This window comes from Electrophorus electricus, chromosome 18 (genome assembly GCF_013358815.1).
Source record: "Electrophorus electricus isolate fEleEle1 chromosome 18, fEleEle1.pri, whole genome shotgun sequence".
Taxonomy (NCBI): Eukaryota; Metazoa; Chordata; class Actinopteri; order Gymnotiformes; family Gymnotidae; genus Electrophorus; species Electrophorus electricus.
The window spans coordinates 9,752,551-9,769,545 of record NC_049552.1 but is presented as its reverse complement, the minus strand read 5'-3'; the positions used below and the strand labels follow the sequence as shown (position 1 = coordinate 9,769,545).

At 39.7% G+C, this 16,995-nt stretch overlaps 3 protein-coding genes across 6 annotated transcripts; 1 reads left to right on the top strand and 2 right to left on the bottom strand.

Moving 5' to 3' along the window:
- Positions 1 to 485: 485 nt before the first annotated feature.
- Positions 486 to 8,407, bottom strand: parp2 (poly (ADP-ribose) polymerase 2). Of its 2 annotated transcripts, XM_027020892.2 has the most exons (17): positions 8,339 to 8,407; positions 8,105 to 8,232; positions 7,216 to 7,353; positions 4,878 to 4,948; positions 4,691 to 4,741; positions 4,499 to 4,595; positions 4,151 to 4,226; positions 3,944 to 4,046; positions 3,535 to 3,688; positions 3,143 to 3,281; positions 2,925 to 2,988; positions 2,640 to 2,774; positions 1,984 to 2,111; positions 1,308 to 1,407; positions 1,111 to 1,209; positions 906 to 1,030; positions 486 to 800 (listed from the first exon to the last, which is right to left on the bottom strand). In XM_027020892.2, the coding sequence occupies exons 2-17, from the start codon at positions 8,175 to 8,177 to the stop codon at positions 641 to 643; spliced, it is 1,713 nt and encodes a 570-aa protein (XP_026876693.2). In that variant the 5' UTR covers positions 8,178 to 8,232; positions 8,339 to 8,407; the 3' UTR covers positions 486 to 640. The 2 variants fall into 2 exon arrangements, with proteins under 2 accessions (XP_026876693.2, XP_035392280.1); XM_035536387.1 differs by having other exon boundaries at positions 8,105 to 8,388.
- A 47-nt stretch (positions 8,408 to 8,454) lies between these two features.
- Positions 8,455 to 13,815, top strand: mettl17 (methyltransferase like 17). 3 transcript variants are annotated; one of them, XM_027020903.2, is made up of 14 exons: positions 8,455 to 8,635; positions 10,322 to 10,460; positions 10,781 to 10,930; positions 11,056 to 11,143; positions 11,222 to 11,303; positions 11,394 to 11,467; positions 11,809 to 11,903; positions 11,985 to 12,055; positions 12,254 to 12,361; positions 12,441 to 12,509; positions 12,626 to 12,676; positions 12,802 to 12,894; positions 13,036 to 13,226; positions 13,421 to 13,815. In XM_027020903.2, the coding sequence occupies exons 1-14, from the start codon at positions 8,558 to 8,560 to the stop codon at positions 13,542 to 13,544; spliced, it is 1,413 nt and encodes a 470-aa protein (XP_026876704.2). In that variant the 5' UTR covers positions 8,455 to 8,557; the 3' UTR covers positions 13,545 to 13,815. The 3 variants fall into 3 exon arrangements, with proteins under 3 accessions (XP_026876704.2, XP_026876702.2, XP_026876705.2); XM_027020901.2 differs by having other exon boundaries at positions 13,033 to 13,226; XM_027020904.2 differs by having other exon boundaries at positions 13,083 to 13,226; positions 13,421 to 13,512.
- sdr39u1 (short chain dehydrogenase/reductase family 39U, member 1) lies at positions 13,712 to 16,686 on the bottom strand. The gene is made up of 6 exons (XM_027020905.2): positions 16,577 to 16,686; positions 16,137 to 16,243; positions 15,422 to 15,504; positions 14,939 to 15,060; positions 14,662 to 14,814; positions 13,712 to 14,377 (listed from the first exon to the last, which is right to left on the bottom strand). Exons 1-6 carry the CDS (start codon positions 16,590 to 16,592, stop codon positions 13,950 to 13,952), a joined length of 909 nt encoding a protein of 302 aa, XP_026876706.2. The 5' UTR covers positions 16,593 to 16,686; the 3' UTR covers positions 13,712 to 13,949.
- Between the last annotated feature and the right edge of the window lie 309 nt (positions 16,687 to 16,995).

Here is a 16,995-nt window from a genome sequence, read left to right as displayed (position 1 = left end):
TCTAAAACCAAAGTAAATTGCATGTGGACTTTTATTAGCTCATTTTTGATTAATAAAAATCTTTAAAAAATATTCTTTTTCAGTAATTTTTCTGTATATTTATCTACTGTATGCACTGAAAGTCACTCATAAAATGAAACGTCCAATCTTTCAAAAAGACAAATTATTTTAAGAGTTTACAGATATGAGACTGCAAATATCTGGTACATTTAATATACAATGGAAATTTTTTCTTGACATTGTCTGTTATATACCACAGTGTTTTAGGGCCACTGTTAAAAAAAAAAAAGGTTTTGAGAAGAAAGTCATGATATAATAATTATTGTGGTATGGATTTTTGTCTATATGCCTTTTTCTCTGTCTTTAGGCTTTTTCTCTGACTCAAAGCACAAAATCGTGTTTTGCTAACAATTATTAAAGTTGCAAAACATACTTCGAGGTACCCACACAGACACACACAAACAAAAACTACACCTGACAAAAAGTGAATATTGAATAAACTTTCTTTTCCAAAAACATTTGTCTCAAAGGGCCAACAAACAAGTTTGTTCATTCTTTAGTATAGTATAGTCATTTCATACAGCTATACCTTCATATACAAATACCTGTTCCTACAGGCTTTTCCAGTGTCAAAACAGCTTCACCACATTGAGGAGTAGTTGAACTGGACTCGAAGGAGGTATCTCATGTATGTTTGAGCTGGATTGTACACGACATATTCATTGTAGAGGAGTGAGTATCCTTGCCCCTGGTTCACTCTGATCTTTATGCAAGGACCCACAGGCACAGTGGCACCATTCCTGACGATTGGCACAGAAAGAGAACCAGGGTCAACCGCAATTGAAACCATACATGCAAAGTACTCCTTAAGAAATTAAAGACTAAGCTTACAATGGAAAACTTACAATGTGACAGAGTTCTTTGGGTCAGGGACAGTCTGTCCTAGGCCTTTGGTGCTCTTTTTCCCAGAGGGAAGTTTATCGGCATTGTAATTGGCATCAAGCAGCTCGTTGGAGTCACCCAGAGCAACCTGTGAGCACAGAAGTGGTTTTAGACACCCCCAGGAACACATCAGGTTTAAGCTGCGCTCAACGACCTTGACCAACATACCTCAGTTAGTAAGAGGAGCCCAACATTGTTCTTCTGATTCGTGAAGCAGTAATTGGCACTCTTAGATGACATGTCGGCAAAATAAATGCCCTTACCAAACTACAGAGAGAGAATAGCAATACGTACATGATGAAAGCCAATCCAGGCTAACAGCGCAGTAGGTATCATGGGGTTTATATGTTTGTATCTCCACTTACCATATAGCCAGTGACAGGAGCCTCAGGTGGAGCCACTCTAAGACCATGGCTCAGGATCCCCACCCAGTTAGACAGGCGAGATCCATGCCATAACAATGTCCTCCAATCAACACACACACACCATTTTTTCTCATAGATGACATTGGAGCGTCTCTATAACTACTGCAATTGCACCAACATTTCAGCTATTTGTAATGCTCAAAATGCTCTCCTATGTAGGCCAGGAGTCCCCATTTGTGCACCTAGAGTACCACTGCCCTGCAGAATTCAGTTACAACCATAATCTATTGCACATGATCCAGTTAATCAAGGTTTCAGAAAAATAGAACCAGGAGTGTTGGAACTAAAATTTGTCAGGTGGAAGAACTCCAGCATGGGAGTTGGACAGCCCTGATGTATTTAATCCACACCATCCCAATATAGCATTAAGCTTCATGATAATTATTAGAATACATTTTCCCACCAAATAATTACACTGAATAACTCCAAAGAAAGAACATGCATTTTCATATTTAAATATAAGTAAAATGGCAAAAACAAAATGCACATAGGTCAATACCAAAGTTATTTTTGTCATCTAATTTTATTCATCTGATAACACAATGGCACTTAAAACAGTATTATGTTGTGAGGTCTAATAGAATGAAACTGCTGGACATGTTTAAGGACCTGGTACCTGTTGTGCAAGTTAGAGCAGAAGTTGGCCCTCTCTCCCTCTCTTTCTACTGAAAAGATGTCCAGAACTGTCATGGTGTAGTCACTGTGGGTGGGGGCATGAGTGGACTGCAGGTACTTTTCAATCAGCTAACCAGAGACAGGCAATGAGGAAGAAAGCTTCACATGGGTTCAGTAACACAGATAGTCTATGTTGAACTGCATCATCACAGCATAGCTACCAAAACAAGATTTGACCTAACACACAGCCTCACTTTACACACAGGTTCAGAATCATTTTCCTTTGTTAGTGGATTTCAAACACAAGCAAGTCATTTTCTCCTAGCGACTGTAATACCTTCAAAAGTACAACCAAACAATATTTACTGGGTATTCCCTTCACATGTGATGCACATGACTGCTGAATCTTGAGAAGGCAGACACCAGTGCAGAAATGCAGACAGCTGAGGACTTGTTGCATATGAATCACAAGCACCAGAGCTCAGTCTGAACTACGACCTACATGGTGCCACTCCTACATGTGAAATTCAGTCTTACATATAAGTATGCTCTCTGTCTTAGTGCGGTTTTATGAGTCCACTAGATCAAATTCCTAAGAAATATTAAAGTACTGAATCTTGAATCTTGAGCAGTAAAACTCAAGAGTACTGTGTGTACCTGGAACTCATGGCTATCAGATGCCAGAGGCTGTAGTTGACACTTCAGAGAACAGTACTGTCTGTCCAAAGGGTGTTCATCACTTTGAGAGCTGGATTCAGCAATCTTCACTGCTATACGTATGTCACTCAGAGCCTGGGAAGCAGACAGAGTAAAAGAGAGAGCGAGAGAAACTAAATCATCAATCCAAACACCAAAAAACACAAGTTATCTGTAATTCCAAAAGGCAATGTGACCAACTGTACTTCTAAGTCAGCATTTGGCTGAATGCTTGTATTACTTTACCTCCAAGAGTGCTATTTTCTCCTTCAGCTCCTGCTCTGTGCGGATAACAGGGGGTGTTCGCAAACTAGAGAGAAAGAGAGCCCATTACAGAAAACAAATCTATGTCTGTAAATTTTGGCTGAGTGTAACCAAAAGCCATGTCCATATGATATCCATTACTATTTGATAGATATAGTAAATAATGTGTGGTCTGACAGGGACTACATGTCTCTGTGTACCCAAAGTCATGAGGGATGCGAGTGTAGAACTGGTTGCAGGCATCCAGGAGCTCCTTGTTGCTGCCTTTCCTCTTCACACACTCCTCAATCCTCTTCAGAGAGGCATAGCCTGCTCGGATCTGCTCTGCTGTCAGCTTACCTGTCAGACATGGTATGCCACTTACACAACTCTGCCAGTTTAACTAAAGAGTTGAAAGGATATTTCACAGTTAAGACCAAATGCTTTCACTCAGCACTGTTTGGTTGAACTATCCATTTCTGGTTTAGAGTTGTTGCAATTTTAATTTAAGAGCAATTTTATTAACCTGGCTAATGATCATTCTAAATTATTATGCGCCACTATATACCAATTCTGGGTGGGCTCTTGGCTACGCACACATACACACACTAACCAAGAGGGGCTTTTTTGATGTCAAACTTCATCTCAAGCACACATTCCTCCATAGCTTTGATGTTGCAGATGAACTCCAGCAGAGACTGCACCTTGGCATCCAGCTGGGATGGCTTCCACTGGCCAGGAGTAGACAGCTCATCTGCCTCCCCCTTCTGCCAGAAAAAACAACAAATAAAGAAAGATTTACTACTGCGCAGTAAGTGTTACATATAGCATTCAAATTTGCCACTACGTCATTCTGTGTACTACTGAAAGTAAGCACCTTCTACTGAAAACAGACAGTAATGTCGACACATACCAATAGCCAGAAGTGTGACTAGTGAAGACAAAAATATATTTAAAAAATCATTGCAACCAAAAAAAAAAAAAAAAGACCAAAAAGGTTCAAACAGCTATTGCTTTCTTACTTTGTCATCAGTGTTGTAGTCCATGAACAACATATCATATTTTCCAGGAACTTTCTCAAAGTTTGCACGTCCTGCCCACGCATTCTTAGTCTTATCCAAGAACCTAAGTAACAAGAAGCTGAAAATTAGTGCAGACTCTCACTTAGCAAACCACAGTCTCCATAGTATAGCATTTATTTTTGATAGAATCCTTTTAAAAGGCCTCACTTTTTTTCAAAGACTGCTTTGGCTTGACAAAGGTCCTCTCCACAAGATACCAGGCTGCTCTGCCCTACCTTACCCACTGAGGAGAAAGAGAATATCACCATGTTATAAGTCTGACAAGATCATTCACATGTCATACATGCACCCTGGAGGAGTTTAGAGTTTATGACAGCCCAGTGTTGGTGCCAGTGTTTATGACAGCCCAGCCTTGGTGCCAACACAGAGGTGGCAAACTCATTTGAGATTGGGTTTGCACAAAGATTTGTTTATTTAAAGTGTTTAATGGCACTCATGATCAAAGCCACCTGGTTCAGAGCAAGATCCCCATGGCCCCTGAGCTCCTGTGCTTACCTCTCCCCCACCTCATCCACACACTGTAGGCTTTTGCTCCATCATCCTGGAGAAGCTGGATCAGGTAGTACTTGTTGTTATTGAACTGCAGATTTGTCTGGAACACAGCATAAATTAGTAGAATTTAGCAGTTCCCTCAACTCTGCAACTCACGAGCAGCTGATATTAGAGCCTTCAGTACTCCAGAGTCACCTGGCTCAGCATGACGTCGTAAGTGTCATTTCCCTCAGTGTAGACGTGGGCCTGGGGAAGAAAGTCGGAAGGAGTCAGAGCATCAGGGAAAGTTAAGAAAAGAGAAAGTTGGGGGGTTAGGTGGGGTTAAGAGTGAAGATGCTTCTCTTATTTGTACTTATTAACTTGTATCTGTGGTTTGAGTTACCTTTCCCAATTTGGCCTTGCATTCTGTATCTACTGGTACCTTTCCCTTCATGACCACTGTCTTCACAACTTCTGCATGACAAAAACAGGAACTATGAGCACTTATATCCTCTGATGAAGGATGCATCTCTTCTTATTTAAATCTTAGTGCTGCATTCAAAACCAAAGACCACAACATCTTACAGGACAGGTTTGAAACACTCACTGGCATTAGCGGATAAGACAGAGGTGCTATTACTTGGACCCCAACCGGCAAGAAGCAATTTAATATTCTACTAATATTCTAGTAGTACTTATTAAATCTAATATTTTACTAATATTCTTCTACTACTACTAAACAAATCTAATATTCTACTAAATCTTAATAGCTCTTCAGTAACACCCAAAACTGTTATTATTGACTTTTTCCATTTTCATAAAACTAAACTTTCCTCATAAGATGCAGAAAAACTGGCTCCGACACTTTTATCTCATCAAGATTGAATTATTGTAATGATCTTCTAACTGTATGCTTTAAAAAGCTATTAAATGAACTCCAACTTGTACAGAATGCAGCAACCAGATTCCTTACAAGGGCTAGAATAAAATTTATTATTGACTTTAAAATACGCCCCACAAGTGATCTTACTGTATACTATAACACACCTTCCCTACTGCATTCTCAAAATACAGGGTTTCTCTTAGTTAGAATTATCAACAATTACAGCTGGGTGGTACAGCCTTCTCCTATAAAATTCCAGTTATGGAAACAGCCAACCAATTTTAATTCAGGTCTCAGACACACTCCCAATTTTGAAATTGACATTTATGATATTTAGCTGACACTTCTATCCAAATAGACTTACAATCATCAATTCTGAGCAATTTAGGGTTAAGGGCATTGCTCAGAGGCCCAACAGTAACTTGGCAGTGGTGATTTTACTGGCAACCTAAAAAAAACATTGGCCAACATAATCATCCTAAGTGTATAAAACTGCAGATAAGGCACACTATCTAGGTTACAGACCTATTTACTCACCTATTGGTTAGTTTCCTGTATAAGGTGCCTGGGGGCCCAGTCATAGCATTTTCTGGTAATCAGAGCTATTGACATTGTCATCCAACCACTTTATGTGTTCACTTGTGTTTGTGTTGATAATGTGGGTGCAATGCCATGTCTCTCAGCTCTCATGACAGTTGTCACCCTCTGGCCCTCCCTTCTAGTTATGCAGCTACAAATGAACATGCCGGAGCTGCATGCCAATCACTGCACATACACTGTGTATGGACTGGTCATGTAATGCTAATCTTTACAGACCTAACTACATCTTTCTTATATGCATGTTGCTGTGGAGATTATGCCAACACTGGACTCAAACTTGCTCATCACTGACAAAGCACGACAGCAGAAAAAGTCCCAGTGCGGCCAGTAGATGAACTGATACTAGGATCTCTAGATATCTTTCCAGCCGTTCCATCTACTCCAGTGGACGCAGAAACAGCTTGCCTACCATAGGCCCAGTGGAGTAGCTGAAACTCCCACATCTACACTGAAGTGGCTATTTGGTTAAACATAATGTAATAAAATCTGTTTTTTATTGTATAATGTATAAAATCTGTTTCTTATTGCCTTCTTGCTCCCATGGTTTCTTCCTTAATTCTGACCAGGGAGTTTTTCCTTGCCACTGTTTTCCTGACACTAGCTTGCTCATTAGGGATCTGGACACATACATTTGTAAAGCTGCATTGTGACAACTCGTGTTATAAAATCTGATTGTGTTGTAAAATTTTGATTTGTTCTCCTGGAACACTCATCATTCAGAATCCACCTAACATTTCTTGGGCAAAGACATTTATCAACACATAGTGCTAGCCTGTGTGGACACCTGGGAAACTGTGCCAAACTATGGCAAAATAGGACCTCTAATGAATAAACTAGTAACTACATCGAGTGTCATTAAAAGACAGAAGTTAAATCAGCAACTGAACATTAAGGTTTTGTCCCTTCCTGTGGGCTGGACCAAGCCATCAGGGAGACTGGGGCTCAGGGGCAATGTTTTTCACCCATTCTAGGTAACCAGGGACAAGAACAGACAAATTCAATGAGTCTTCCATAATGTTCCCTTTGAAAATTGGCTCAGATTTAGCTAGGGATGAAAAAAATATCACTGCATGATGAGATAATTAAGGCATCAGCACATCTATATGTTGATGAAATGTTAATGTTGTATTGTAATATGTAGGAATACATAGTATTAATAATGTTAATACTAAATCAGTACTCATATTATTATTTTAAATAATTATCTACTGAGTACTAGCACGGTCATATTATGGTTCGTATCCTTGTAAAGAATCACCTTTACTGTCCATGACAGTCTTGTATTCCCTTTGGCTGCGCCTTTCACCACGCCTCTTCTTGGCAGCTGAAACCTCCCCTTCCTCTTCTTTTTTAACCTCAGCAGTATTAGTCGACCCGACATCTGCTTTTAGAACCTCTGTGAGGAGAAAGGCCAATTTGTATATATTATATGTATATGTTTACCCATAACTGAAACTGATGTGTAAAGTAAGGCTTATATATGAGACACATGCTTATATTACTTTAGTGATGCTGTGGCCTGAAAAAGCTCTGCTATTGCAGTGCAAATTGGAATTTTAAATAAAAAGAGTATGAATTTGTGTAAGTTATGTTACTGCTACAGCAAACAACTTCAACAACAGCCAAACAGATAATTACATATTTTTACAGGAGCTCAAATTCAAAATTGTTAAAATTGTTTGTAAAGTTCCACACCCAAAAGTGGCTCTGTTAACCAGAGAAAGGGCCATTCTAGGCTTCTTGCTCAGCACATTTGTCAGAGTTTGAGCTCTGCTGTGGGGTCAGTTTTATTTCATTATGAATACATTTGGAATTCATTTGGACACAGAGCTTTGTACAGCTCTGATTGCTGCATGGATAGCTGGTCACCGACCACAGGTGGGTAAGGTACCCACTGGACATCATCCCCCTCCCACTGCCAGACTAAAAACAGAGAACGTGCAGTCACAAAGGTTAAACTCATTAGCCAAAATGATTTAGTTACTTATAAAATACGACTTCTTTAAACAGTTATCTTTAACCAATGAAGAGAAACCATCCAGGCTAGTTAGCTAGCTACATACATAAGTGTTATGAGGGAGCCAGCTATGCCTATCCTAGGTTAGATAATCTAGGTTACCTAACCTAAATTCGCTAGCTAGCATTACCTGTTTTCAACTCTGCGTCTCCACTAAATGAATTTCCTTCGGATTTAATTCGAGTGCTCCTTGTTCGTCGCATGACGTAATAAAAATTGCCCCTGTTCGTATTTCAATATAATTGTTGTTTCTTTGACCTGTAATCGAAGAACATATAATAACAATATAGATAGCCAACAACGTAGTTAAAGCTAGATAGATAGCTAGGTAAATATTTCCTGTTTTGTTGTTACACCAGACTACCAGAATTGAGGCATCAATACTCCGTTTGGCGCCAGATCGCCCAAGATGGGCAAAACCTTTCCCAAAGTGTTTCAAGTCGGATTTATTTTGATGACGTACCTTATAATTGTACAGATGAACATGTGACCATAACCAGGCACATAGTATAGCTTTAGCTCTCCTTCCTGCTTTTGTGCAACAATTAGCTCGCTAGCGTTTATATGAATTGCGATTACAAGCATGTCTTATGTTCATAATCGTTTATATGATGTTTGTTCAAGGTGCCGTGCTGGTTTTCCACTAAGAGTGACACGATGGGTGAGTGGTCTCATAAATCTATGGATGCCTATGTGGATAGCTACTAGCTGACTACTCATATCTAGAAGAATGACGAAAATACTGTGCATGTTCATATTTATTTATAGAGGACATTCGCGTAAATGCTCTTCATCGAAAAGAGTGGGGGGAGAGTAGTCTGAATTGGGTTCTGGTCCCATGTACCAGCTCACACATCGCACTCAGCTTGCTAGCCGCGAGTGGTTCCAAGCCAGCAGGGTTCGCATCAGTTAGCATGCTGAATTGTGCAGTCACCAACGTCTCATGCGTGAACGCCATGCGTTGGCCCAAGTTTTCTGTGCGCTCGCTCATCTGAGTCAGATGATGTCCTGTGAGGGCAGCAATTGGCTCTTGTCTCAGACCTTCCCCGAGATGATTGGGTGAGTGACGAGCACTCTGCATGTGATCTCTACAGTGAGCTTCCTCCCGCTCCGGAAAAGGTTACGTTCACAGCCATCATATATAGAGTTGCCAATATCAAAGTTATTTCGATCATGGTAGTTTTGTAAGTCTAGTCATATTTCATATATTCATAACTTTTTACAAAATAAATAATTCATACATTTATTTTATTTCTTTCATATAATGATTATATAGGATAAAATACTTTAAAGGGGTTTGCCCTCACGCAGACATGGGAAATATGTAAATTGTTGATCAGCGATTGGTTTAACGTAAACATTACTCCACAGGGATTTTGAAAGTTGTTAAAGAACGCGTTCGAGTGATAACCCTTCAAGAGGAATTTCCATTTCGAATCTGTATCAATGAACAAAAAGGAACATAGTGGACTTATTTTTTTAAATTCACAACACTAAAAATATCTTCAAAATTAATTACCTAGAACATTTCATGGATTTCCAATTCTATTTGGAATGCGTTTCCCTGCTGTGTTTCCTATTGGGGCTTAAGATTCCTATCAAAAATCCCAGTCAAACTGTCAAGGTTTAACCAGCAGATGTTACTTTCATGGTCTCTCATTTTAAGCATAAATTCTCATCCACATATCTCATATGAAATAACAGGAATATTGTTTTCAAAACAATCAAAAATCTTTTTGATATTTCCATTTCTATTCCTCCTATTTTCTCTTGTGTCAGCTGTGGAAAAATATGCTTCTTTGTAGACCATTACAATAATAAAAATATTAGAGCACTTTTTTTCAAAATAGCTCATTGCCGTATATTATCTTACTTGAATGGTCTGGTGGAAAACATACCCTGGAAAAACTATTTCAAAAGCTTTGCCTTTTAAATGTATGTTAAAAATCATGTTTACATTACTTAATAGGATCTGTCCAGTTAAAGTGTTTGCTAAATTTGCTAAGGATTTTGATACCAGTTGCTCCTTTTGTGAAGCAAAATATGAAGCATTTGTGCATTTACTTTGACCTTGTACACATGCAGGTAATGCTTCTCTGTTGTGCTTCATTTAATTCAAATTTATATAATGCAACTTTCCTCTCGCCTTTTTATTGGCATTTTAGTTAAAAGATAACATTATGTACTTTTTAGTTAATCTAACTTTCCTAATTTTACATTTATTTCATATTGTCAATATATATGCTATGAAATATGTAAACAATAGTGGTAGCCAATTTTTGCCTTTGGCAGTTATTATAGTTTTAATTCTAAGCAGCACATCCTGAGTTGGTTTTGTTCCTCCCAGTGCGCAAGTACTGCATCAGATGTAGCCCTGCCTGACTTCCTGAAAGGCGCACCACACCGCAAACACCCTGGGGTGACTCACCTCAAAACTCTATGTCTACCTGAGGGGCTCCAGAGAGGAGCTCTGTCTCTCATACACAGTGAGTTAAATTCTAGTTAAATAGGAGTACAAGCCTTCGATGCCCTTTCATTTATTTATTGGTTTGTTTTCTTTTTGTTACATATACTGTCTTAACCTTGTATGTATGGGACTAAACTGAAAGAAAGGAACCATATCTTTAAAGCTCCAGCTTGGATACCATCAATATATGTCATAGGTGGTTCAACAAATGGTTACATAGATTCCCCTGCTGCATTTCAAATAGTTAGCATGGCTTTGAGTAACAGAAAGCATAAACATAAGCATCTGACAGAATATGGCTCACTAATACATGGTTGTTTGCTGTGTTAAAATTTGTAGAATCTGAAGTGAAGGATTTGACTGAACGGGCTGGTAGGCTTACTAATTTCCTGTGGAGTAGGAAGCGTGCAGCTGAAGCCTCTCAGCTGAGGGAGAGAGCCATTGCTCTAGAGAAGAAATGGATGTGGAATGAAAAGGAGCAACAGAGGGGTGAGCTATAGATGGACTAGAGAAAAAAAACTGGTTTTAACAAAGAGGTAAAAAAAAAAAAGAATGATTTCAAGACCACATAGTAAGGATTTTTGAGTGAGGTTTATTGTGTTCATGCTATTCAGATACAGATAAGCACTCCTTTGAAGCTCAAATCAGAAAAAAGGTTTTGACTGAAATGAGGAGGACGACATATCACTGGACACCTCTGAGGTAAAGATGTTGTTCACATTGAGCTCTTGTACTTATTAAGATTTGTGCAATCTGATGTGTAAGATGCCCAACTCATAGGTATGATGAAGAGCTGGGTGTGGTATACATGGCTGCAAGATTAGCAGGTGGCTATGCTGCTGTCCTGAGAGCATTAAATGAGGTAGCACAAATACACCTTTGCTTTTTGGGAGCCAATGATAAAAGTTACTTTAGGTCATCTGTAATGGAGACTTACTTTCACCCATTCTAGATAAAGAAAAGAGATCTTGCATTTACACCATATTCTCTGCTGGACTTTGGCTCAGGGCTTGGAACAGCTCTCTGGTGAGAAAGAAGGCTGATTCATATATATCTTTTTTAATTTTAGTTCTGGATTTCTCATTGAAGTAGCCTTGTAGCCTAGGATTAAACAAGTTTTAGTTATTTTAAATAGGTACTAACAAAGACCCTATCAAATGACTGCCCTTGACAGTACGAAGTTTGTCAGTGTAGATTTTAGTGAATATTTGAATAAATGCTGTAATGACACACCAAATCAGAAAATACATTCAGTCACGAGTAGTAATAACTGTACTGCATGAGGATGAATGATCGGAGACTGAGGTAATTTTCTTTTGACTATCTAATATTAGTCTGTATTTTTTCAAATGAACTGTGTTCCCCAGGGCTTCACACACACTCTGGGGAGTCTCATTGAAGGAGTATGTGTGTGTAGATTCCTGTGGAGCTATGAACACCTTGGCAGAACAGCTTCTTACTGGTAGAGAAAATTCACACATTGAAAAACAGTCTAGACACCAACAGTGTTGACGAGATGTTGACTGTATTTGTGGTTCATCAGGGGGCATTGAGGCAGGTGAACCACTTATCAAACACGTCTACTTCCGTCAGTTCTTTCCTGTCTCCCCAAAGGTGAGTTCAGAGGCTCTCTATGAATATACATGCATGTGGAAAGTCAAATATTCAACAACCATTTGTGCATGCTATAAAGGTTTGAGCTAAGTGAAAATATTATTCTGGGTTCAGCTCAGCAAGATGTTTACCTGGACCAGTCGCTATAATGAAACTAGATCCCTCAGATTTCAGACATTAGTGTTGTTTCCCATGCAGGTCCAGGCCGACCTGGTGGTGGCAGCATTCTCTTTATCAGAGATGGCCACCCAGCATGATCGACAAGAAACAGTTCTTACACTCTGGAGGAAAACCAGCTCCTATCTTGTTAGTGACCATTGCTAACTTTTATCCACATGTAGAGTTCATATATTTTTCCCATAATAAACATCTGGTTAAATTTGAGGTACTGGTGGAAAATGGAACGAAAGAAGGACACCAGATCTTAATGGAAGCCAGAGATGTATTACTTAAGGTACGTATAATTGTGTTCTACTTAATTAGCAGCAAGGCATGTTCTGGGGCTAAAAATATGAACTATATACTTACATGATGTGGTAGTTTTTGTGATTTCTTTATCTGCACATTTAGAGTGAAGAGAAGGTGACTCCTGACTCTAGGAGATCAAGGACGTTTGCACCTGTGTGTTTGGTTTGACTCCTGCTACCTATCATTTACCACTCATGATCACTTTGCTCTTTTCAGTGTTTTGTGCCTCAGTATGCACTTACTCTACTGTGGTGTCTCTGATTTCGGTCTGTTTGCAGTGCACTCATGAAATGCCTTGTCCTAAGCTGCTTAGCCAGAAAGTAGTTCCCTGCAACTTTATCCAGTCCTACTACCCTCTGCCCTTACGAGGGGTAAGTTATCTGTACCACAGAGGTCCCAGTTCAGAAAAAGAAGGGGGGAAAAAAAAAAAAAACAAAAAAAAAAACACACACTGCTTTAAACACTTCAGCTGGTCCCCATATTTCCTTTCTGACTGATTTCTTAACCAGAAGAATCCGGAGAGGGAGCAGGAGAAGTTCAGTTACCTTATCATGTCCAGGGTGAAGCAGAAAAGCGTAGGACAGGTGGACTGGGCTCGGCTGACCGGCCCGGTTCATCGCAGGTCCAGGCATGTGCAGTGCCAGGTCTGCTGCTCCAATGGAGAACTCAGACAGTTCGCTGTCACTAAACGCCGCCATGGACGGTACCTTATGTTCTCTGACATACACTACTATTAATTTTATGTTTGCACAGAGTTTCATTTACAACCCAATACATCATTTACTGTGCAAAGCTCTTTTAAATAGTGATGTGTAATATTGCAACTTACAAGTTAAACATTTGGCAAATGATGGATTTTGGTGTGGTCTCCTAATACCAATTTCCCCACCCCTACAGACATATGTACCGATGTGCGCGGAGTTGTGACTGGGGAGACCAGCTGCCAGTAATCCAAGCAGAGGAAAACAATCCTACAGACGAAACACATGACTCATACGCTGGTACAGACACCATGGTCTGAACAGCTAACACTGATGAAGACCCTTCCCATGTTACTGGTTATTTTTGCAGTAGAGAATGTGGGGAAAGACTGAATGCAATTCTGAAGTATTGCAGGAAGGATCACTGCAGTGATCAAACAGTTTCCCTGTCGAAGCTCAGAAATATAAATTAATTGAAGCAATATGGTGTCTGTACAAATTATTTTATACCTCGGAAAACGTAGATGACCATCCATTCACAGAGTATTTACAATGCAATTTCGTTTGGGATCAATAAAGTCTTATCTTCAACATTGTTCATTGACTATATATTTAGATCATTATAGTGTTATTATACATGGACTGCCATGGTATCATTTCTGCATCAATTAGCCATGGCATATCTGTACAGGAACTACATTTCATAACCACTATTTTGGGAACAATCAGTTTCGAACAATTTCTTGTAAGGCCGACCTTAGATCTTGGTACTGAAACTTGTAACCAGACTCCAGTGTTCGCTTTGGTATAACTCTTTGTCCTTGAGTGAGGATAACCGCTCTCTCTGAGCCCAGCACGGTGTCCAGGAAGAAGCCCGGCACAGGAAACATGGTTGGCCATTTCAGGAGGTGCCCCAACTCCTTGGTGAATTCAAAGTTGGTTTTGAGTGATGGAGCAACTCCATTAAACACTTCTGGGTGTGGAGAAAGGGGAGATCTTGAGGGTTCAAGACTCTGCGCGATTATCCCAGCCAGGTCTGAGACGTGGATCCAAGGGAAGGGCTGTCGCCCGGAGCCCAGGGGTCCTCCAAGTCCCAGCCGGAACGGGGTCAGCATCTGCTTCATTGCCCCACCATCTCGTCCCAACACAGCCCCTGAGAAAGAGGCCACTCATGTTCCTCCAACAGCAGATCATATTACATTTTGGCAATCAACTGTTATTGTTAACCATTAATCTTTGTATTTTCATCATCACAGCTCTCATCAAGTAGTCCAGTGTTTTTCACTCCTGGTTCTGGAGGGTCACGGACCTGAGTGAGCTAAAATAAGGTCATTATTGGGCCTTTTAAGATGAGACAAGTGTGCCAGAGCAAAGTGTAGGGGCCCTCTAGGATCAGAAGTAAAGAACACTGAAGTCCTTAAAAGACATGTAGGATACCTGGTCTAATCACCACCTGTCTGGTATTCTTGGCAGCATTCTCAGGGAGATGAGCTGCCTCTTCCCACTCTTTCACCAGTTGAGACAGGAAGTCAAAAGGCACCCACTCGCTGTCCTCTGTGTATTGTGTCTGAAGACAGGGCTTGTAACATGCTGCCAGCCAAGAATGGTAATGAACACAAACATGATCAAGGCCAAGAATTACATAATGTATGATCTACTAAGATCCATTATTTAATTTTCACATAACTTGCAGGGAGGTCTAAATTATGCTCACCCACACCAGTGATCAGGACCCATGAATGCGGAGGAGTAGTGGAGGCAGCGATAGCATGAGCTAAAGCTCTCGTAGTGTCTACTCGACTGGAAACCAGATCCTTCTTGTAATGGTTATTCCACCTATGTGATTAAAGTAAATTAGCCAGAGATGGTGTGTAAATAACCTACAGATTATAGACATAAAATGGTTATGTAATGGAAAGTGATACCACACATTTTATCGCCATGGAGAGAGTGGATATTCTGTTTGTTCTAACTATTACAACATTACTGAATGAGGATAGGAAATGATCATTTATTAGGAAAAAACAGGAGATGTTCAAAGTCTAAAAAAACCCATTCCCAACCACTGCATAGAAGGAAATCCAATGCAAGCAAGGACACTAGCAACACTTACACATATCTACTTTTTGACACATCTACATTGGCATTACAGGCCTAAATCAGTCCACAAGAAAAGGTTATTTGTATAAGGACTGACCATCTCATTGGGTTCATGATGTTCTCACCAGCAAGATTCACCACACCTTCACAATGTGGCAGGCCACCAGATTCCAGAGCAGCCTTTAGAGCAAACACATGTGGGGAAAAAGGGCAACAGACAGATAATCTGAGTTTTTTTGTAGGTTGTCATGCAGAGATTCCCAATCCTGTCCTTACGGACCTCAAATAGTCCACGTTTTAGTTTTAGTCCATCACTAAGGTAAGCCAGTCAGATAAAATAGAACTATACACGAATGTCTACATTGTTTTACACACTCATTAAAGTACACTTCTTCAGAAGCTAGCAAGTGTGCACTTATTTCCTAGGAAATGTGTCTTCGAAATGTCTATATTTCTATACTTTATTGTGGTTTTGACTGGTGTGTGACTGGACTGCATGTGATATATAAAAAAAACAAAAAAAACAAAAACCCAGCACTAGAGGAGGAATGGGGCAACAACTTATATAGTAGCCCTGCCACACTGCTGAAGGGCTTTATTTAATCAAATATGCTCATTATTTGCATATCAACATACACTCAATTACACACCATAAAAAAAGACATACAGGACTGTTCAACAGTCAAGGCTAACGTTCATTCACACTACCCACAGAAAACAGATTAGGTTTGTAACTGAAACAGTATTGTGGAACTCTGCTGGTGTTTGAGAACTGAATAGAATATCAATGGTAAACACCATGAGCATCATACCCATGTAATTCTTCCTGGGCCAGGCTGTCTGGAAATGATGGTGACCTCATGACCTTTGCCCCTTAGCATTTGGATGAGTTCACGCCCGACAAAACCTGACCCTCCACCTGAAAAGGTGGGCATGAGGAAAATTGTAAGAAAATTTAAAATCACCAGGAATGCTCAGCAACCTATATTTTTGCGTAGCTCTACAGAACTGCACTCACTGGACTTACAAAAAGGTTCACCTTAGAAACTTAATAAGACAAAGGTATTACTTTTTTTAACGCTAGTTCTTAAAAATACTGTTAAAATCCAAGTAGGGTTACAGGTCGATGTTACCTAATGGAGTAGAACAACGTAAAAAAAATACCAATGTCTGCACTACTAAGAGTACAACGCGTGTTTTCATGAGCCAAAAATATAAAACACGTTCAAAGAGATTCCACAAAATAACTTACCAATCAATACTCTCATTTTGTTGCCTGGTGACAGAAAATTTTCTTTGCTTGTTTAGCTAGTCAGCCTGCGATAAGCAAATATTTTTAACACTATTGACCTCAGCAGCGCTTTATGCACTTCCCATGTGACGAATGACGGAACGATGAGGTAGCCATATTGGTAAGGGAAATGGCGTGCCATAAAGTCAAGAGATCCTGGGAAGTATTAATATTGATTCTTCTATTTGATCAGGTTTAATTAAAGCCTTAATTTATCTGCCTTTCACACAAAACATATTAGTTACGCTTATGTACAATAAGTGTTGTGGCAAAAGTGAAAACGACAACATATTTAAAAATGACATTTTTCCGATATTTTCTCCTTTTAGCTACCATTATTACCATTATTTTAGCTATCATTATTGATAGCCTGTATAAGC

Excerpts from the sequence above, each read along its gene's own strand:
- sdr39u1 (XM_027020905.2), bottom strand. Across the intron at positions 15,061-15,421 it reads ATCATGAACCCAATGAGATG|GTGGAATAACCATTACAAGA; the intron begins GTCAGTCCTTAT and ends TTAATCACATAG. Across the intron at positions 14,378-14,661 it reads ACAGGTGGTGATTAGACCAG|GGGCTGTGTTGGGACGAGAT; the intron begins GTATCCTACATG and ends CCTCTTTCTCAG.
- mettl17 (XM_027020901.2), top strand. The coding sequence starts at position 8,558 with ATGTCTTATGTTCATAATCGTTTATATGATGTTTGTTCAAGGTGCCGT. Across the intron at positions 11,304-11,393 it reads TCCTGAGAGCATTAAATGAG|ATAAAGAAAAGAGATCTTGC; the intron begins GTAGCACAAATA and ends CACCCATTCTAG. Across the intron at positions 11,904-11,984 it reads GGCAGAACAGCTTCTTACTG|GGGGCATTGAGGCAGGTGAA; the intron begins GTAGAGAAAATT and ends GTGGTTCATCAG.
- parp2 (XM_027020892.2), bottom strand. The coding sequence starts at position 8,177 with ATGCGACGAACAAGGAGCACTCGAATTAAATCCGAAGGAAATTCATTT. Across the intron at positions 2,989-3,142 it reads CGCATCCCTCATGACTTTGG|TTTGCGAACACCCCCTGTTA; the intron begins GTACACAGAGAC and ends CTTTCTCTCTAG. Across the intron at positions 2,775-2,924 it reads AGAAAATAGCACTCTTGGAG|GCTCTGAGTGACATACGTAT; the intron begins GTAAAGTAATAC and ends TCTGCTTCCCAG.